Below are 23174 nucleotides of genomic sequence, written 5' to 3'. Positions count from 1 at the left end.
AAGCACAGACTGACTCCAGATTGTTTTGTGATTCAAGGGTGTTTATTTAAGTGCAAAATAGTGGAGGGGGTTGTAAAATGGTCAGGGGTGATGGTGGAGGAATGTCCATGGCAGAGTCCAGTTATTTGTCTCACAGGTGCATTGTCCAAAGGGGCATAGGAAATGGAGCTAGGGCAGTTTAAGGATGGACATGGTGACAAAGTGGGACAGAAGGATGACATTCAATGTGGTCTCATTTCTTGGTGGGGGTCTTGGCATTGTTATCTGTCTTTGCCCTGGATCTCAGGGACTGTTTGCGGGGTGGTTCTCCATCTGCAGAGGGTGGGGTGGTGTTGTTGTGGTCCTGTGGCAGTGCCTCCTGTCCACTAGCGCCCACAGAGGTGGTGGGCAGTTCAACATCCAGGCTAGTGTCAGGGGCCCCTTGTTGTGCCACAGTGTCCCTCCTGGTGTTCACAAGGTCCTTCAGCACCCCTACAATGGTGACCAGGGTGGTGTTGATGGACTTGAGTTCCTCCCTGAACCCCAAATACTGTTCCTCCTGCAGCTGCTGGGTCTTCTGAAACTTGGCCAGTACCGTTGCCATTGTCTCTTGGGAATGATGGTACGCTCCCATGATGTTGGAGAGGGCCTCGTGGAAAGTAGGTTCCTGGGCCTGTCCTCCCCCTGTCGCAGAGCAGACTTCCCAGTTCCCCGGTTTTCTTGTGCCTCTGTCCCCTGAACTGTGTGCCCACTGCCACTGCCCCCAGGTCCCTGCTGTTCTTGGGTTGGTGGGTTTGTCTGGGTTCCCTGTAGTGGTGGACACACTTCTGCTTGACGCGTCCTGGGGACAGAGGTATGGGCCCGCTGGGTGGGTGCTGTGCTGGTGTTTCCGGAGGGGGGAGGCTCTGTGGTGGCTTGTGGACTGTGTCAGGGCAACCGACTGTCCCGAGGTCCCAGATGGGCCGGGCTGGTCATCTAGATCCAGATGTACAGAGCTGCTGTCATCACTGTGGGCCTCTTCTGTGGGGGGGTGGTGGTGGACATGTCTGGAACTTCCTGTCCGGTGATGTTGGGTAGGGGTCATGCAGGGGTGTAAAGGCATGATTATTGCATCTGTGTGTGCCATCGTGAGCAATGGGTGGGTGACCCTGTACCCCAGTGCTTACATTCTTGTCTAGGACCTTGTGTGATAATTGTTTTGGGGTCTGTGTGGGTATCTGTAGTGGACATGCTTTGGTGATGGGTGTCCATGCTTTGTTGTTGCATGTAGGGCTTGGTGTTGGGAGGGGTGGTTTGTGATAGTTGGACACATGTGAGGTGTTGGAGTGATGGGGGTGAGGGTGGGGGTATGGGATAGCATGCAGGTAGGGTGGGGGATATGGTAGTTAAGATTTGACTTACCAGATTCCATTCCTCCAGCAACTCCAGCGAAGCCCTCAGGATGCAGTATAGCCAAGACCTGCTCCTCCCATGTTGTTAGTTGTGGGGGAGGAGATGGGGGGTCCGCCGCCAGTCCTCTGAACTGCAATCTGGTGTCTTGAGACCACGGAACGCACCTTCCTCCGTAGGTCGTTCCACCTCTTCCTGATGTCATCCCGTGTTCTTGGATGCTGTCCCACTGCGTTGACCCTGTCCACGATTCTGCATCATAGCTCCATCTTCCTAGCTATGGAGGTGTGCTTCACCTGTGATCCGAATAGCTGTGGCTCTACCCGGATGATTTCCTCCACCATGACTCTGAGCTCCTCCTCAGAAAACCTGGGGTGTCTTTGCGGTGCCATGGGGTGGTGTGGGGGATGTGTGAGGTGGTTGTATGTTGTGATGTGCGAGGGGATGTATTTGTGTGTGTTGTGTGAGGTGCGTGGATGTTGTGTGAGTGATGGTGTTGAGTGCCTGTGGATGCTTGTTTGTTGATGGTGGTGTCTCTCTCTAGCCTTCTGTCGCAATTCTGGTCATTACGGGTTTATGGGTAATGTGGGTGTGTGTTTTATATTGTATTGGGTGTGTGGGAGTGGTGTGTCTATGTGTCTCAGGTGTGTGTATTTCGAATTGTCCAATGTGGTTGTGTTTTGTAAGTGTGTGTGTATTTTGAGCGTGGCGGTGTGTACTGCCAATGGAATACCGCGGTTGAAATACCGCTGCGTGGATACGTGGGTCGTGATTGTGTGGGTGTATTCCTGTTGGCATGACGGTGTTGGTTTTGTTATCGCCAGTTTATCACTGACCTTTGGTGTGGTGGACTTGTGTAGGTGTCTGTATTTTGGCAGATTCCGAGCTGTGAGTCGTAATAGCTGTAGCGGAATTCTGCGGCTGCAGCGGTGTGTTGGCGGTCTTCTGCACGGCGGTAAGCGGCATTTACCGTTAATGTTGTAATGAGGGCCTTAATAATGTCATTTTTTCTTTTTGTCTATTGTATTTGTTATTTATTTGTTTATTGGTTTACATAATCATGTGAACATAAATGTGACTCCTAGTTGTTCATGTTGTAATTCTGAAACATATGCCATTCTAGTATATTTTTTGGGCTTCCTTGCTATGTGTAAAAGGATTATGCCACATATGAAGCCCAAAGTGAATGAAAGTCAATCATTGTTTATAAAAATTATTATTATTTTCTTTTTTCCTAATGGGCAATTACCATGTCCTCCATATAGTAGTTTTTGTAGCTTACGAATAGGTTGCTTTTCCATTTTGTTGCACAGGAGTACATAAGGAAGATGGTTTTTATTTGGATTGTTGGGTCAGTTTTATTTTGTGAGTCAGAGAGAATGCAGAAACTATTTATGTAGATCAAGATGTATTCTATTAGTTATGTATTTGTTTATAGGTTTCCATTAGCATGTGACTGTGACGTGTTTTACAATTGTTTCTGTAGTACATCTGAAACTATACATATTCAGGGCCTGATTTATACTTTTTTAGCACTGTATTTGCATCATTTTTGGATGCAAAAGCGGCGCAAACTTACAAAATTCAATTATATTTTGTAAGCTTGCGCCGCTTTTGCAGCAAAAAAGGACGCACATGCGGCGCTAAAAAAGTATAAATCAGGCCTTCAGTCTAATTTCATTTTTGGTCTTTCTTGCTAGTTTTAGTGGAATTGTGCTATATATGAAAGCCAAAGTGAATGAAAGGCAATCATTGTATTGTTATAAAAATTGAATTTAGATTATTATTTTTTCCCCAGTGGCCAATTATCATTTCCTTCAAATAATGTTTTTTTGGGTCAATTTTTCATTTTGTTGCAAGGGGGTGAATAAGAAAGGTGTTTTTTGTTTGGTGGTTTTTGTTCGGCTTATTGGGTCAGTTTTATATTGTGAGTTAGAGAGCATGAAAGGAAAATATATGTAGATTAAGATGTATTCTATTTGTATGTATTTCATAGGTTTCAATTAGAATGGGACCATAAATGGGGTTTTCAGTTGTTCAGATAGTAAATCTGAAACTTCACGTATGCAATCTACTTTACTTTATCTTTTGGGCTTCTTTGCTACTTTTTCTACTATTGTGCTACAATTTATCACTACGTTGTTGGCCCTTGTTGGAAAATTGCACTCTCTAAAGGGTCACCCCAAACCTTTTGCCTTCTTCCTCCTAATTTTTTCTGGCTTTCGGACTCTATGCACTTTGCCACTGCTAACCAGTGATAAAATGCTTGTGCTCTCTTCTATATAACAAGGTAACATTGGCTCATACCCAATTGGCATATTAAATTGACTTATAAGTGCCCACTAAAGTGTACTACATGTGCTCAGGATCTGTAGATTAAATGCTACTAGTGGGCCGGCAGCACTGATTGTGCCACCTACTTAAGTAGCTCTGTAAACATGTCTCAGACCTGCCATTGCAGAGCCTGTGTGTGCTGTTCTAAACTGCCATGTTAACCTGGCAATTTAAACATCCTATGCCACTAGCTAATGCACAAGGGTAAACCAGACACAAGATGCACAACCACTTGGCATGAACCAATAAAGTCAATGATTCATAGTCCATTGTAAACATATTTTTCAATTTAATACACGTTTTCATTAATTTATCATGCTTCAGTATTTTTCTTCAACACTTGTTCAAAGACAGCGGAATTGTCAGTATGCAAGTTTCATAAAAAGTTCCAATCTAGGCCTTTTTCATATAAGATGTCAATCCAGGCTTTTTCTTGCAGCACAGGGTACCACCATCACTTGCAATAGCAAAAAGAATCATCGACATAGCCTAATGTACATTGCTGTAAAATTTCATTTCAATGTGTTCAGCTGTTTTGGCACTACGCAAAATACAAAAGTCTATGTACAATGCATGGGATTTCAATTGTGTATTGGGTCTCCCTTTTTTGCACTCCCTTGAACAAATGCTGTGGAACTTTCAATCATCCGACAATGTAGCTGGTGCAACAGGTCTGCAAAGTTTCCCAGAGATTCATCCAAGGGATGCAAAGGCCCATATTTATAGTTTTTGGTGCAAACCTTTACCTTTTTTCCCATATTTATGGAATGGCACTAGCCGGCGCTAAGGCCCTGTTAGCGTCCTTGAAAGGACACTAACAGGGCCGAGGAGGCAAAGGGGGAACCAGGGCTTGTGCGCCAAATTATGGTGCTACACTCTTTAGAGGCAAAAAAATTGCCCTAAGCAGTGTAGCGCGATTTTCTGGCACACAAGCCCCATGGACATGGCTCCTGTCATAGTAAAGACAGGAGCCATTCCCCACCCCAGTGGCCATGCCTAGGAGACAAATGTCCCCTGGGAATGGCCATTGGGGCCAGCGCCGTGCAGGGGACCCCAAGTCAGGCCCACTATCGGTGTTGGAAGAAAAAAAATATACTCACCCGGACTTACCCTGGATGGGTCCCCCAACCTTAGGTGACCTCTTGGTGTGGGTAGAGTGGGTGGATCGTGTCCCTGGGGACAGGGAAGGGCACCTGTGGGAAATTTCCATGGTCTTCGACCATGCAAATCTGCCTTCAGGTCCCCTTATCCCTGCCTAGACCCAGATGTTAAATAATGGCGTTAAGCAAGTTTAGCGCCATTATTTAATGTCCCCATCCCCCCGAGCTGGATTTTAGCACGGGGGATAAGTATGGCACAAAAGCCATATCATCCTTTTCTGGACTGGATCACCTACCCTGCATCTCATTGACGCAAGGTAGGTTTTCCCCTCCAGAAAATGACGTTAACTCCATAACTTTGGCACTAGACGTGTCTAGCGCCAAAGTATAAATATGGAGTTAGGTTTGTGCTGAATTATTGTTAAAAAAATGATGCTAATTCAGTGCAAACTGAGTATAAATATGGGCCAAAGTTATTAAGGGATAAAAATCTAGGAAATCCCTATCTCTGACAACCTTAACTATAACGACATATTGGCTACCGCCAATAAATATATAACAGCAGAGTATAAATATATATTCACTGAAAAAAACAAAGGTTACAAGAATGTTATAGTTAGGAAATAGAATTAAAAAAACCTTAGAAGTGCACTGAAAAAATCAAAGGTTACACGGACGTCATAGTTACTTTCTGAATTTACTCATAAAAAAAACATAGAAATTCAGCAGTTATAGCTAGAGTTATTTCGAGTAACTATAACTCGTGGTCTAAGGTAATTATGAGTGCTGTAATATCTGCGGTAATTAGCAATGCTTAGCGAGGGCACAAGTTATAATTACCATAGGCCACAAGTTATTGTTAGTTGAAATAAATCTAATTATAACTGCTGAATTTCTGTGGTTTTGTACAATTAAATTCAGAGCGTAACTATAACGTCCCTATAAAGTTTTGTTCTTTTCAGTGAATTTCTAAGGTTTTTTAAATTCTATTTCCTAGCTATAATGTCCCTGTAACCTTTGTTTTATCAGTGAATTTCTTTGTTTTTTTAACATAAAGTAATTTTAATTACTATATGTTAATCCAATCACCACGTGCACAGCTTTCGGCCATGCACAGCAGAGGCTGACTGTAGGGCCTGGACAGTGGCCATGCTCTGTGACCAAGCACCCAACCCTGTGCCATGCATGGCCTTTGGCCGTTTGCGAGGGGGCTTGGCTGCAGGCCCAGTTGCCACGTCCCTATAACTACCCAACCCTGTGCCTCAAACAGCTTTTGGCCATGCACAGCAGGGTTTGGACGCAGAGAGAGAGAGAGAGAGAGAAAGAGAGAGAGAGAAAGAGAGAGAGAGAGAGAGAGAGAGAGAGAGAGAGAGAGAGAGAGAGAGAGAGAGAGAGAGAGAGAGAGAGAGAGAGAGAGAGAGAGACATTTTTCAGGCTTTGATGAATGATGTACTTAGAATAAGATATTTTAGGAAAAATGGGAAAAAATGTATTGGACAATTAGAAAAAGTGAAATCACCTTTCAACATGTAGCTTAAACATTTGAAGTTGAAAATAAATTAAAGTGGGCAAACAACCAGAAACACACTTAGACTAGAACCCTCAATATTCATTGTGAGGGTCAGAGACCTTAACCACTAGCCCATAGGTGCCTTATAAGTAAACATCAACCAGACAGAACTTTGACAATCAAACCAATGATTTTCATGGGGGAAAAGACTTAAATGTTTTATCAATAGGAATGTTTAACATTCAAAATACTAGTAAATAAACAGACACTACATGAAACAGCCAGACTTGGCTCTACAGCCTTTTTCTTTTTTTTTACACCTACAGGACTCCAGGGGGAGCTTCAAGGCCCCTGCAGTCCTATTTGTTTCCCGACTACAAGCAGGGAGCTCCTTAAAATAGCAGCCCCACTGCTTGTGGGAGCAACATTTTCATTTTTTTCCCTGCAAACATATTGTGCACAGGGAAACAGATGAAATCTCTGCTTTCTGCACAATATGTGCTTTTGCTTGGTGGGATCTCGCAAAGCTCTCACTAAGCAAGAGGAAACAGCTATGTCCCGGAGGGGTGCAAACAGGACATAGCATGAGCCTTCTCTGGCCTCTTTTCTTATTTTTTATCTTTTTTTCAGGGACTCAGCTGAAGCTGAGTCCCAAGATGGCTGCAAAAAACATACTTGTTGAAGTGTTGGTATCCAATCAGTTCCCAGCACGAGATTGGGAGGGTTCATGAAACCTTCACATCTCCACATATACAAATTAGCTTTTTCTTTAATATTTAAAAAACTACTGAATATTTACACCAAATAACAAAAAGGGTGCTTTCTGGACCAAGAGCTACCTTTCTGGCAAATTTGGTGTAATTTTGTCCAATGGATAAGGCGTTATTCCTGTTAACAATCCATGGAGAAAACATGCTTTGTCCCCCCCATGAGTTTTCTCTGCCCTCGCTTGATGGATTACCCTGAAGCTTTCCATACAGCAGCTGACATGAGCGATGCATTTTTTTGAAAAATTTTGTGAAGATTTGCTAACCAGCGCCAAAGATACAGGCATGTAAAAAAATGCTTTTTCTGTAGAAACTATGTCCTAACTATGACTCTCAAGTGGTGCCCGCCACTAAGTATAATGTATATGTATACACACACACATACATATATATACATATATACATACATACATATAAAATTGTCTTGAGTTATTCTGGTAAATATATATACTTATTTGAGTAATTTTTATATTTTTGTCAACTATACTTTGGCACTCGATATTCTTGTACTTTACGCTGCAAGTATGCAAAGTCATCATTTTTTCCTACAATATTTTTGCTTCACAATATTTTCGACCTCTGGATTATGTTGTAGAAGCACTGTCTCTCAAATGGATTATATAGCGCTAAATTAAATGTACAAATTTGCAATGGAGAAAAGGTTATTTTATGTCAGGCAGTTGGGAAGCATAAGTACTTAAATAAATGCTAATGAAGGCAGAAAGTTAATCTGCGCTTTGTGAATGCAGGTAAAGCAGTGTAAAGCATAATTTGGAGACAACAGTTAGCAATAGCATTACTACTCAGTTTTACTGTTTACAAATATTACAGGGAATTAAATTAGTTATTTATTTCATTCAACGTATGTCCGCACTTGAGCCCTCTCACCTCCAGCTGTTCATGCGCCATCTTTTCTGCAGTGAGAATCTCCCTGTGATGTCACAAGCTGCACTCGGAGAAGAATAAATTACATTGCAATGATTTAGAATTTTACCTGGTGCAGGCAGTTACAACCGAGGAATCTCCTAGCTTTGACGCCAACAGTGCAAAGTACTCAGTGTAGTTATCACCTCCCAAAGCTGCTGGGGACTGAATGAATTGCTCTGTAAATGTGTTTCCTTCTCCTCCTTCAAATGTGACATATTTAGCTCCAAGTTTCTGCTGCAGCAAGCTCACAGTATTCAAATACCAGGTAATGGCGGCATCAGAAGTGACATTCAACCGCAGTGACAGCTGTCCCTTCCACTTGGTTAAGAGAGGTGCCTGTAAAAGGAAGAGGAGGGTAAGAAACATTTTTTGATCTGCACCTGATTACATTACACTTCATGAGTCTTTGTTTCAAAAGGCTAACAGCCGATAAACACCAGATACAAAGGGTCAATACGAGTCTGACGGTCAATAGACTGCCAGACTCGCTGATGGTACGGTCCAAGCGCCACATTACAACAGTGGAGGTTGGTCCGCCAGATCTGCCAGGATGGCAGAGCTGTACTGCCCTGGAGATTACGACCCCCTTCTCCACCAGCGGTTTCATGGTGGTACCACTGCCATTAAAATGCTGGCACAGGACAGGTGCCAGGGTGCTGGTGCACCCTGCAGGCTACAGCATTGCCGCTGGCTCGATTATGAGCCAGAGGCAATGCTGTAGCCTGTTTCCCGCTAGACCAGAGGGCGGAAACTCATGACCTAGCGAGAAACTGTTAATGGGGCTGGCGGGAGGTAGCCTATGTGGCAGCAACCTCCTGAGGGAAGTTCGGCAGACGGTAAAACCATCCGCCAAACTCATAATGACCCCAAAAGTGTTAGTTAGACTCTGTACACGTCTCGCCTGGCAATAACTTACTTTCATGAGCCAGCCCTGAAAGACAACAACTGCTTGTGAACCAGCGAGTACCATGTATACACCAGGACCTGTTTCCGAGGTCAGTTGCAGCAGTATACAAGAAAAAGCACTTTGACTCTCCACAACGGGCTTTGACTCACAAGCCTGTGTGTGGCTGAGTCTGTTTTAACGCCTGGACCCTCTTGCAACCTACTTTTTGCCCTGGGATGTCAACCCCTCAGTACAGCGCTTAAACTAGTGCAGATAAGAATAAGGGGAATTTTCATGAAGCGTGGGACGCACCTCTCATGCAATATGTTTGAATGGCTGTGTCCTTCCTGGTATAGTGGCTTATCTTATGAATATCTAAAACTCCACCTGTATTCAGGTGATGCCACGTTGATTTCTCAGTGATAAAGACTTGTTTCAGAAAACCTTGATTTTTATGTTGCCAGCGAGCTAAAGACCTTCATGTGACCATATTTTTTGCAATCTCAGCCTCTTCCAGAACCGCTCTACTACCAGCCTATCTCTTGCCATTTGATATTTAGAACGTAGTGCACTCTTATTAATTTTACTGAAACGCCTCCAAGCTCTGTGCAGAATACGTATTACACACTTCACATAGTATTGTCCAGAAAAGTATTACTCTTACTAGCTCTATGATAATGTAACCTTTTGAACCACCCCAGGCTCAAAGGACTTATAATCATTTGGCTCTAAGTTGAATCCATCACAGGGTGTCCACTGTACTAACAGCCTCAGAATCTACCCTATTGTTACTGCTATAATTGTTAAACTTCATTGTGGTTAATTTTCTTCACTTTGCTTGAGTCAGGATGGCTGAATCGACACATAAGGACCACAAAATCAGCAAGGATACTAAAGAACTTAAAACAGGTCAAAAGCGCACTAATCAAGATCTACCATTTCCCATTTCTCCTACAAAAGTCACACACTACTTCGCAAACAGGCTTCAGGAAGCTGAAACCAGAATCAGGAAAATCAAAGCTACTCAGAATGTGTTGTCAATACGCACTAATTTCATGACACAGATAGAAACAGGAGAGATGACCCGAGAATCTTTGGCCTACCAGAAAATGTGGAACAGAAAGTTCAAAGTTGTGCTGCCTTTCTTGAAACCTGGCTGCCACAGACTTTAGGAATCCCTTTAAGAAAGATTTAAAATTGCGAGAGCACAACCAAGCAAAAATGGGAATCGCACATGAGAACTGTACAAAGACATTGTGATGGAGCTGGGCAGGAGGACCCCTGCCCATGCCTAGAGCATGGGCAGTGCAGGCACCCCCATGGCCCTCTGCACCTGTCCTCTACCAGCCTTTTCATGGTGGTAAAACGAGGTCGTAATCAGCCAGGGCAGCGCAGCATGCAGCACTGCCCTGGCTGATTGCCATCTCCACCACCGCCAGCCCATTGGGATTATGGATCCCCGAGGTGGTGGCGGTACCCTGGTGGTCTAACCGCCAGAGTCCTAATGTGGAGGTCGGACTGCCACGACAGCGGCGGTCCTGACTGTCACCGCATGGCTGATTGTCTTAAGACCACCAACCATGTAATGAGGCCCTTGGAGTCCTTTTTGAAAGGTGATAGACTCAGATGTCTCACTGACTTGTTTACTAAATAATTACTTTTACCAACAATCATCTTTTTGTACATGGTATCCACACTATACATTGGAGACACCTCCTCATGTAAAAATAATTACTTGACACCTACACTTTTATGTTTTTGGTTGCCCGCCACCTTCTAGGTATAGCTTGGGAGTAGCTATAACAGGACTGGATTGATCTGCTTATAGTTTAGAAATGCTGGATTCTGCTTTGATGTTATTATATGCGTACATACATGTTACTGATTGCATTTGTTAATACCTCTATTAGTGCTATGCTCTTGATAGCAGTAAGTTCTGCCCACGTAGATGAGGACATTTCTTTAAGGTTCTTGTATTCAGATTTCGTAACTCTCAGTATTATTATAGTTGTGTTACTGCATGTTTGATATGGTACCACATGTTGGTTTCAAGAACGCCAGGATCTAACGGATATTTTTTTTTTGCTGTGTGCTCTGACAACCTTATCTGTTGTACGACATTCTGTACACAGTGCTAGTTTCTTTTTGAAATACACTGTGGCACAATTAGTTATAAGGATACAATGTTTTCTGAGATATATTTTCCGAACAAACATTGGCATGGTATGCATTGCATACATATCTGTTTTTTCTGGCCCTTGAGCATTGAGCACTTTTTTCTCTTAGGTGGCCAGTTGAGGCCTACATTTTTCCTAAAGTTTCTTTTGGGTTGAGGAGGTGGGCTGGGTGGGTGGGCTGAGGATATTTTTTGTTTTTTGGAGATGCAAACATTTGTTCAACACTCTCTATTCTATTCTCCCTTCTTCTTTCGGTCTTTTCTGTTTCGAGTTTCCAGCTCTTTCTTTTTGGCTCTCATCTCGAAATGCAGTACCATTTATCCTCACCTGGAATGGCTCCAGTGCAGATACATTTTTTGTATTACAGTCCTAGCTCTTCCAGTCAACACATTACACTCTTGGATACGAACCATCTTTAGTCTGCCTTCCTTCTAGATGGCCTACACATCACTTACAATTAAATCACTTAACACCAAAGATCCCAACCATCTGATAAAATGTAAGAACATACTAGAATACAGTCACAAACAGATTTTGAGGCAGAAGAGGGGGTGGGGTGGACTGGGCGGCTCGCTGACTCCCTGATCCACGAGGTCAATGGATCCCGCGTCTGCGTCCGCACAGGGGCTGGGCAGCATGCACGGGTCGGTGGCTCGGGGGGGAAATGGATGCGGTTGGGTGCCCCTTCCGTAGCCATGAAAAGAGCGAGAGGCGGACTGAGGGGGACGAGGAATGGCTGCGAGGCCAAGGGACCGAGCCGTAGCCCAGGAGTCCCTAAAACGCTCAAGCGCTGAGTCTGCCTTGTCTCCGGAGAGACGAGTGCCATCAAAGGACATGTCCATCAAGGTTTGCTGGACATCCCCCGAAAAGCCAGAAATCCTCAACCAGGTGTGGTGTCGCAGTGCTACCGTCGATGCAACTGATCCTCCCAGTGAGTCGGGTGTATCCAGTCCACAACGGATCATGAACTTGGCTGCCTCTCTCCCATCTGTCATGGCTTCGGACAGCAATTGCCCTTCTCACCACCATAGAATAGGACACTCCTTCCTCCGTAGCCACAGTATGGGGAGAGAATATGCCAGTATCAAGGGAGGTGTCCAACCCACTGGCATCACCCAAATCCTGCACCCAGTCCAGTTCATGTTCAAGCTGGTCTTCTCAAGGGTCCAGCAACCCCTCTACACTATCCCCATACCCATAGTAATAGGGCTCAGGATCAACCCTTGGCACAAAAGAGCCCATGGGAACCAGTATCAGCATCAAGTGATGTCGATCTGGCTTCAGATCATTGGGAACGAGTATAGGATTGACGTCAATTGCAGGCCCAATCGGCAGCAGGAGCGTCGACGTCTGACCCGATGCCAGGGAAGTTCGCGTTGGCATGACCAGCAACAGGACGGATCCAGAAGCGGATCCTGAGGTACCCTCCGGAGTCTGGACCGAAGTCGCTGACTTTGAACCCAAGGGGGCCCTCATTGACTCCCCTGGGCCCAAAAGTGCTGAGGATGGGTCGGGCTGTTCAAATATGAGGCGCATGGCCTCATCGAACTCCTTTAGTTTGGCAGGGGTAGCCCCGGATCCTGGAAATTTGGGGAGGCGCGGAGCGTACCCAGACTGAGGCACCAAAGAAGGAGGCCTAGAGTGCCGATGCTCTTTCCGCATCACATCTGCGAGCAACGGGGTGAAGTCGAAGAACGTTTCACCTTCTACAACTTCTTTATCTTACTTGAATGTCTAGATGACTTGGACGAAGAAGAATGGTGGTGACTTTGTGACAGGTCTCCTGAACTTCCTCTCGAACAGGACCGGGAACAACACAGAGTCGAGTGTCAGGCCGCCATGAGGTTTAGGGACCGCTCAATCAAAGCTTTTGGGTTCATAACCCGACACTCGGAGCATGACTTCAGGTCGTGGTCGCGCTTCAAACATGAGAGGCACACGAGGTGTGGATCCGTCACTGGAATCATGCGGTGACAGAAGTTGCAGGGCTTAAATCTGGTCTTACATGGTATCCCTTGACGCATCAAAACTCATCAAAAACGACATTTACAAAATATCGCAGTTAGTCAAAAAATTACTGGCGTAGCTCTTCTCCGGATCTGTGCGTAGGCTGGCGTGGAAATAAAAAAACTGATGTCAGCTCACCAGGGTGGTGCCTACATATGACCGCGACATCATCAAGGTGACCATGACGCCAGTGGCGCCCATGGAGTCGACTAACGCCACCTAACGGCGCGCAGGGGTAATTCTCGAAGAAAAAAATCTCAGGATCCAGTCTGACGCCAAAGGTAAGGAATCTGCAACTAGAAGCCTCTATCAGATATGCGATATGCCAGTAAAACCATATTAAGGGGAGTGAGCACAAGCACTTTAGCACTGGTTGACAGTAGTAAAGTGCACAGAGTCCTAAGGCCAACAAGAAAAATCCAGCAAAAAGGAGGAGGAGGAAGGCAAAAGGTTTGGGGGTGACCCTGTGGAGAAGACCATTTTCAGCAATCCCTTTAAATCTGCTTTGCCTCCCACACATCAAGCTTATCTTAAATGGCAACCCTTGACTCTCAAATATCTAGATATTGAATTTTAAAAGACTAATCAAGATCTCATATTGATAGACCCTACTGAATAATCTTAAAAAACTCTTAGAGGTATGGCATTCCAAATTACTCACATTGTATGGGTGAATAGAGATGGTTCAAATTATGGTAGTTCTCCAAATGAACTTTATTTTGAATATGTTCCCATTGAAGCTCTCCAATTTTTTCTGCAAACCTACAAACAATTTATACTTTCACTAAAAAAGTTTAAAGATGGTTTGAGCTTAACAAATTTTATCTACTACCAAAACAGCTTTTCTTATGAGACAAGCTTTCTGGTGGATGAACTTGAGCTTTCCTAGCTATCCCACCCAATAGATACATATTGAAAGTGACCTGGTCTCCTTATTGAATATGTTTACAATAAAACAACTGAAAGTTGCTCATTGCGTCTGGATCACCTATGATACACTAATGGCTGTAAACTCCCTTAGTAAATGTTTAAAAAACAAGATACAGCAATCTTCCTCAATCTGGCTCAATCCAAAAATAAAAATAGATTCATCACACTCTTTTAGAAGGTTTGGGCTGCTTTTGGCATTCTACTTATCAAAGACCTTGGTTTTACTACTAATCCAATGTAATCTTCAACAATTTGAATTCTATAATTTCTCAATGCATAAGGTTGTTCTTAGTAAGATCAAACAATCTTGCCCATCTAACTGCATTACATTGCTTGGAACTTTGATGAATAAGCCTCACATTTCATTTCTTATTTGTAAGCTTCTAGACAAAAACACTACCCTGCACAATTAACAGAGTAGATGGACTGATTCTTGTACTCTTTATAGTATTAACCCTCCTTCACCATCCACCTGGGATATAATTTTGGGACTCTCTTCTACATCACAGAATTTCCTCTCAACTTTATTCATGTAAATACCAGACTACTCATTAATGCTTTTGGTATCCTGAGAAACATCATAAACTAGAAGTATCGTACTCAAGTCTTTCTTGACACTGTCCCCTGAATCTCCTGGTGGCTTCAGCAACTTACTTTTTAATTGTAAACAAATTATACCACATTGAAGGTACATTAAACAACATCTTCAATATGAATACTTTTCAAAACTATAGGATTGTTGCCCTTTGTTCTACGCCTATCACACAGATGGTAGAGTTTGACATTTGAGACCTTTACCTCTTAGATCAGTTGCCTACCATAGGCATCAAGATAATTTTTGGCAAACTTGAAAAGTACAACAATATCTCATATTACAGTTGGTGGTCTTTAGTTTGCTGCATCAGAAGTGCTGACAACAACATCCATCATGGGACTTTTGGTACCATATCTCATTGTTTATTATGGTCAAGTTGCATTTATACCTGGAAACAATGAAGCTGCCATAGACACTACTTTGCACATGTGATTTATTTCATATGATGTATCACTCCTCCTTCGAGTGCATGCAACTCATCCTTTATCTCTCTTCTCTCCCATTTCTCTTCCTCCTTTCTCTGCTTTTAGCTTTTTGTTGCTTTGTATTCTTTTTCCTTCTCTCTGTTCTTCCAAATATTCCAAACATGTCTCTTTTCCACCATCGAGGAGACATTTCATCCTTCAGTACATGGTGGGTTAGCCTTTTCCCAGAATGTTTCATTTATTAAACTATACTGTTCTGTTTTTACATGATCTTTTTTTTACTTCTATGGCATAAGACATTCGTATATCAATGTTTTGTATTTTGGCAATAAAAGGAAACATTTTTTAAATGAAAAAAAATTAAAATGTATTAAACTGATAATGAATGGGACCACATAAGCACATGAACCTTTTTTTTATTGACTAAAGAACTTACAGTATGGATAAGTATGAAATAGCAAGGAAAAGCATAAAGAACTAAAACAAGCATTAACAACAAGTGATGGACGGAATGCTGAACATTGTCAAACATTCACCCCCAGTACAGTGATCTGGGCCTAAATCCATCGTTTTTTTGCTGCCCATGCCATTCCAGTTTGGACCCAGACATATGCAAATCAGTCTTGACCCTGTTCCCCATGGGAACAGTCCAGCCCGAACTGCTAGGCCAGATCTTCCCTGGACTGGAAACAAGCATCCTGGGACCGGTTTCGGGGTTTCACCCCTCATCAGCCAGGCTAGCTTAAATCCAGTGGCATGGGAAGCACGGGACCCACGTCTTGGCATACCCTTCCCACTTAGGGCGACAAAGCAAAAACAACAAGTGATGGACGGAATGCTGAACATTATCAAACATTCACCCCAGTACAGTGATCTGGGCCTAAATCCATCGTTTTTTTGCTGCCCATGCCATTCCAGTTTGGACCCAGCCATATGCAAATCAGTCTGGACCCTGTTCCCCATGGGAACAGTCCAGCCCGAACTGCTAGGCCAGGTCTCCCCTGGACTGGAAACAAGCATCCTGGGACCGGTTTCGGGGTTTCACCCCTCATCAGCCAGGCTAGCTTGAATCCAGTGGCATGGAAAGCACGCATTGTCAATAGGTCTGGGCTGTGAAAATTATTGGTATTTCCAATGCTTTCTTTTAATCCTACATAGCTGACACAATTATACTTGCATCTATGGGTGCGATCTTTGAACAGGATTCAGGTAAGTAATACAAAACACACTGAAAGATGGCTACACCGATTGTTGCTGCATCCACAATGGCTCTCTTCAAAGTATTTTGTAATATTCTAAGGAACCTCATTCCAATATGGCTGTCGCCTATGTGAGCTCATTTGTGGCAGCTATTTTTAATGCATTTTCTTACATTTTAAAAATCTCCACTCAAAGATGGCCATCATGGGTGCATGGGAAAACTGTCTCCAGTTTTTTCCCTCCCAAACTGGCCTTGGGGGTCATTATGTACTTGGCGGTTTGCCCCGCTGCCAACCGTGCATCCCGCCAAATAATGCCGCATAGTGCCTCATCGCCATTGATGGCGGTGAGTGCCGCCATGTGCCATGCTGACGGTCGGTGGTGAGGGTGGATGCTGCTCCACCCTCACCACCATGTCACTCCATAAACCACCACGCCTATAATGAAGCAGGTATAGGTGTGGCAGTGTATCGAGAGGTGGCGATGGTGGCGGAGCATCATCCAGGAAGCCCGTTCTCTACTGGAGCAGCGTGACGGAAAAGGTAAGTGCTGTCTGAGAGGGAAAGAGGTGTGTGTGTGAGTGCATGGGGGAGCGCGTGGGTGTATGTGGGGGGATGTGCCTCTGTGTGCATGTATGCGTGTGTGCATGTACGTGTATGGGTGCATGTGGGTGTGGGGGTTTAGAGTTTTGGGGGACCTGTATGTAGGTGTGGGGGGTGGGGGATGGTGAGGCTCGGGTTGGGGGGGCCTACATGGCGTTTTGGGGGTCGGTTTTCATGGTTCGGGGTGGGGGATGGGAGCTTTTCTAGGGGCTTGGTGGGGTGAGTAGGGATAGTGGAAAGGGGGGAGGGGCCTGGCATGTCACGTACAGGTGACAGGAATGATTATTCCTGTAACCGTATGCTTTCCTCCAAGGATTACCTGGCAGGGAAATCCCAGGAGGAAAGGGGATAATAATCCCACTGCCTTTCCGGCCTCTACCGACGGGTCGAATGTGCTCACAGTCGGTCCGGCGGTCGACCCTGGCCTGGCATTAGTTACAGTTATATATTTTGTAAGTTTGCGTCGTTTTTACGTCAAAAAATGACACAAATGCGGCGCTAAAAAAGTATATAAATATAGGCCCAAATGACATATATACTTGTTGCAATTTTACATGCACAGCATAGCAAGCCCAATACTAGTACCGGAACTAATTAAGTGGGAAGAAACCATTATGTCAAAATTCTACTGTGTGCTCTCCGAAGGCTCTGGGGAGAAGATGTGTTCAGCGGTGGGGAAGCAGGAATGAGTGACATAGATGGCATCCATTTTTTGTTCAAAATGGAGATTTATACAGACATGGGCCTAACTAAAACATTATTAACTTCACTTCTCTACATCATATGAAATTTGTTGTAATTGCAACTATTTTAATGCTGTCTATATAAGCAGGAGTACATTGCAATATTATACAATATTATTAGCACACAACCAATCCTACATGGGAACAACATTGGAGCTCAGAAAGTTGACACCATTCAACAGTTTGTATAGCTATGCCACAAATTTAAGTCTTAGAGTTAATTGTTAGCAAGCCATTGTGGCCTTATTGTTTTGAGTCAATGATTTTCTTGGGTTTATTTCAAAAGTTACAACCAGGCATGATTATCTGAAGCTCATTTGATGCTTTCTTTTTCAGATGAGTTTGTAACACTGTTTCTCATCTTAATGATTAAGTGGAAGGAAAAAAGGCCCCCTGTTTGGAGATGTTCTTTAAAATTAATTACGGACATAGTTGTCTCGGAGGGCAACAGCACTTAGCAATAAATGCACGGATAATGGAATACCAAATGCTTTACAATGCAAGCGTTGTAAAAAAATGCTTTTACAAAGAAAGGCTTTTGCAACAAGATTTTTTACAACGAATATGCCTTTAGAACAAAAGCCTTTGCCATGAAATGTAAGTATTTAACATGTAAGTATAAACCCATTTTATATCTAGATATGTATGTATATATATATATATATATATATATTTATATATATATATATATATATATATATATATATATATATATAATTTGTATTATTTTTTATGATATATATTACAATGGGTTTCTTTTTTGTTGTAAAAACTTACTTTTTTGTGGGAAGGCATCCATTGTGTGTGTATATATATATATATATATATATATATATATATATATATATATATATACATCTTACCACCCACAAGAACCCTTAATCACCCTAAACCCTAAATGTTTCCCTTCCCACCCAAAATCACATACCCACCCTAGAACCGAAAAGTTCCCTTACCACCCAAAAACCCTTAACTACCCTAAAACCGAAAGGTTCCATTACCCAACAAAAGTTACCCACTTTAAACCTTAAAAGTTCCCTTACCACCCAAATGACCCATACCCACCCCAAACCCTAAAAATTCCCTTACAACCCAAAAACCCATAACTACCCTACAACTTAAAATTTCCCTTACCACCCAAAAACCTATATCAACCCTAGAACCTAAAAGTTCCCTTACCACCTAAAACCCATAACCACCCTAAAACCTAAAAGTTCCTTTACCACCCTAAAACCCATAACCACCCTAAAACCAACAAAATTCCCTTACCACCCAAAAACATATACCCACCCTGAACCCTAAAAATCCCTTTAGCACCCAAAAATCTATACCCACTATAAACTCTAAAATTTCCCTTACCACCCAAAAAACAATTTCCACCATAAGCCCTAAAAATTCCCTTATCACCCAAAAACCTATACCCACTCTAAACCTCAAAATTTCCCTTACTGCTCAAAAACCTATATCCACTCTAAAAATCCCTTTACCATCTTGGCGGATGGTATACTCTATCACAAACGTGATGAGGATCTAATGAGATTGTAATATGGTGAACGGGATATCCGTTACGTTTGTGACAGAGTATTCTCCTCCGCCAAAATCTAAATCAAGCCCTAAGTGGGTTAGAGTTCAATGCTGCTGTTATACAGAAAAAAACACATTGTAACTTTTGCATCAATATGTCACATTGCAGCACTACCACAAGTAATGTGCTACCAACATGTTAAGAAATAAAAGATTTGTTTTAATGGAAGAACAACTGCAAAGGAAAAAGACTCTGAAGTTTATTGTACAGAATTTTTACAGGCAGGTATATGCCCAGCTGGGGAACAGTTGTATGCTCCTGTGAGTGCCAAACCTATGCTCTATTTTCAGGGTAGAAAGGGGAAGAAATATCTCCAGAATCAGCAGGGATGTACAAGATGGGGTTTCTCCATGGAGGAATTTATTTTTTCTTTGGGGAAACAGAAAAAATAAGCAAATGCTTCTTTATATCAGTACAACAACCGGGTTTCTCCCTGGAGGAACTTATTTTTCCTTTGGGGAAACAAAAAATAGAATTAAGCAAATGCTTCCATATATCAGTACTGCTTGGGATACATACCTGAAAATATTTGTGAAATGTCTGAAAATGTATGGACACCTTAACTCATAATTGGTTTACTTTTACAGGGAATACACATATTACTACATATGAAAAGCAAATTGTATATAGCAGTATTTGCCAAACTGTTAGAAATTTGCTCACATAGCAGGACAAATTAAAGCAATTCAACTTCTAAATCTTTTTCAAATGAGAAACAGTAATGGGCACAAATAATCATAATTATTTCCTATCTCTAGTCTGTTTGCAGTCCCTGTGTACAATACTTATCTGAGGTCTTGGCATGTCAATGGGGTCAGCAGAAGCTGAATGTTATTGGCTACAATTGTCTTTACTTAATTTCCCCCCTTTAATAACAGACTATGGGACAATGGGTTAGCAGATGGGTGTAACCTGCCCTATTATGAGAACATCACAAACAAGTAGAGGTTTCTTTCAGGAAAAGCATGAAAGCTTTGAAGGTGTCCAGTATAACCTCAAGATTCTGTTTAGCTGGACTCATAGAAGTTGGATCAAGTATTTTGTATGAGGCCAAACCATTATTCTATGTTATTGTGTCTAGAACTATGGCTAGGTGTCACTTTCAGTTGGCAAATAGTTCTGCAAAATATTTTTTCTCCTTTTGTTCAAGGAGATCATAAGTGTGGGATGCCTTGGTGTGCTTACAGTCATTAACAAAAACTCCTTAACAAAGTCAGGGGGTTTATGCTAAGTGAGATGAATCTTGACGATATAAGGATTCAGGAATGTTGGAAAGTGCTTTATTAGTCGGTGCTGGTACATATCTACAGCTAGTAATAATCACAAATATGGTCCAGTCAAAGTCACAAAAATTAATCCTTGCTCAATCCTTGGTAATTTGGCTGATGAGCAGTCAGACTTAATTTAGGAGGCAGGTGTGTGAAGCATCTAATATCAACCAAACAGCAAATAAGTAAGACACAACAAGCAATAAAATCCAACACCAATATATACAAATTGAGAATATTTGTGTTTTTAAAATGACACCAAAATGACAAAAATCCAATGTAGGGAATCGGAGATATGAATTTAAAGATTAAATGCCTGATTTAGATGTTGTCGGGCTTACCATCAAGCTGCGTCAGAGGTGGACCTGAAAAGTCCATCACCTTGGGGTCTCCCACCCACCATATTTAAATGTATTGCAGCAAAGCCAAAGACAGCCATGATGGAGTGTACTCCATTGCGTCAGCTGCGTCCAGTAGCCAACGCGGCATACTCCAATACCGACGGGTAGCACTCCATCGCCGTCTTGATGGGGGTATCCGGCAAAGCCTATTAAGATTCCATAATCATGCTGGCGGTGGGCCCATGATGGCAGCAGTTTGTGGCAAGACCCATTCAGTAAAGTACCATGGCTGTGGACATTGGTAGAATGCTAGTAACCCACATCTGTTACAAAATGGACAATTGTGAACACCTGCATCCTTTGCCATTCCACTGCAGAAGACCAGACAGACAGCCAAATCCTCAACATAGGAGACATTATTTTGTTTTCCTCTCCCTCTGTGTCTTTTATATCAATTAGTTTTTTATAGTACCCTTCTTTTTTTGCACAAATCCCTGCTCTAATTAACACATAGCAACCATTCTCTGTTGCCCTCAGACAGTGTATGTAGACCATGGGTTCTGAATTTTGGGAGTTTAGGCAGGAAGCCGCTGTAGGATGTGAGTATGATCATGTGCAAAGACTGTACAGGTGGTTTGGTCTACAGTGGCTCACAATGATTGTGAGTGATAATGGGTGGCTCTCACAACAGAACTGGGTACATTGTTCTGGTCACGATTTTGTTGTAGGCCTGAGTAGGTAACATGAGGATCTAGCAAGTACTGATGGTACACATGAAATCACTGCAAATCAGTATTTCCACTCTACCTATGACTGTTTTGATGACAAAAGAAATTGCAACTGTTTTGTAAATGTACATGTTCATTAGGAATACATGATGTCACCGCAGTGCTGGCCAACAGTGTCACTGAATTGCCTTTTCCTGTTCTTTTATGTCACCTAGACAGGCCAATGCCCATCAAAAGTGGGATATCTGGAAGGCAATTGTGAAGAAGGTGCAGGCTCTTGGGGTCGAGAAGCTTTGTAACCTGCACTGTCGGAAGAGGTGGAAGGACCTGCAGTGCGCAACTAAAAAATCAGCAAGAAGCCATGTAAGCCAGTCCTTCCATCGATCCAGGCGGATGACCCCAAATGGCCTGCATCCTTGTGGTGGCTTACCCGGAGCTGGAAGGACAGTTGAGGGCCCAACAACAGCAGCAGCAGCAAGGAGGTAAGTAACTGTTTTGAGATATTGTTGTGGTTTAACCTCTTTACTTTCCAGCCATGTTTTATGCCAAAAACTGCCAGAAAGACACACATCCAAAGCCCATGATGATCTCTGGAGATACATGTTGGTCAGACTATATCTGAGGCTGTGTGTGTTGTGTTGCTTTGAGCAGCCTCATACCACTAGATTCCTCCTCCCAATGCAATTTCTGTTGTGGGCAGACACATGGCTGCAAGCACACAAAAGAATGCCAGCATTTACACAATGACATGAGTGACAGTTGAAATAAACATACCCTAGCTCATGGTTGAATTAGATGTGATGGCACGTCACACATGTTTGTAATGGATGTAGGCTTACTCACTGATGACTGTGGCAAGCTGCACAATTGTGAAGCAAGATATTTCTGACTTGACATTGTTATGTTGGTGCTATGACAATATGAGAATGTGCACCTGCACTGACAGTTTTGATATTCTGTGTACAGTGACTTCCTTCCTTACCTGACACATTTGACAGCAGCTTCCCCAGCAAATGTATGGTACTTTATGTTGACAGTAACTGGCGGACCTGAGTCCTTAGCCCATCACAATTATGCATGTAAGCTAGTCTGCGAATGGCAACATTAATTTCTTTATAAAAATGTCTTGTAAGCAACAGACAGGAATGTGTCCACATAGGTGAGAGATTTGTGCATCCCACAGACAACATTTTGGTGTCCTTGTCTTGCCCAGAGGGTAATTTGGTGATGCTGAGCACTGTGATCTAGAAAGGGACATTTGCATGTGGAAGGCCACATCACACAGATGTTGTGGTGTCTTATTTTGGGCAGGCAAATTCCATTGCAAAAATGTTAACTTTTGGGAGAAGGGAACCAATATTAGCTCTGTACTGCAGTGTTTCAGAGATGTAGCCAGGCCTACGTGTTCACTCATTCTGATGGAACCCTATAATATGGAATGAACTACAAGTGTATAAGTGACAAAGGCATACATGATATGAGAGCAGAGATGGGGGATAACCAAACTTGTTGCAAATGTTGTAAGATGAACATTGATGTCCAATTGTGTTCTCACAGACACACTAAAACGTCTTGTTTTTCAGCACTAACTGGGCAAGGTGAAGGTGACGGCGGCCACATCAACGGGTATAAAACTGGCCACAGGGGGTTGGGTGCTGAGACTACTGGCACCAACCGACTC

General features: G+C 42.9%; 1 protein-coding gene across 2 annotated transcripts in view; it reads right to left on the bottom strand.

Moving 5' to 3' along the window:
• The window catches only part of LOC138284352 (SITS-binding protein-like), a 948640-nt gene that overhangs the window by 248192 nt on the left and 677274 nt on the right, over window positions 1-23174 (bottom strand). For both annotated transcript variants that reach the window (XM_069223028.1, XM_069223029.1), the window contains exon 6: window positions 8074-8342. In XM_069223028.1, the coding sequence (XP_069079129.1) occupies window positions 8074-8342 (269 nt within the window). The remainder of the gene's footprint in view (window positions 1-8073; window positions 8343-23174) is intronic.

The sequence above is a fragment of the Pleurodeles waltl genome, chromosome 3_1 (assembly GCF_031143425.1).
Source record: "Pleurodeles waltl isolate 20211129_DDA chromosome 3_1, aPleWal1.hap1.20221129, whole genome shotgun sequence".
NCBI classification, from domain to species: Eukaryota; Metazoa; Chordata; class Amphibia; order Caudata; family Salamandridae; genus Pleurodeles; species Pleurodeles waltl.
The sequence above is the reverse complement of the archived record's forward strand: the minus strand, read 5'-3'. Positions and strand labels throughout refer to the sequence as shown.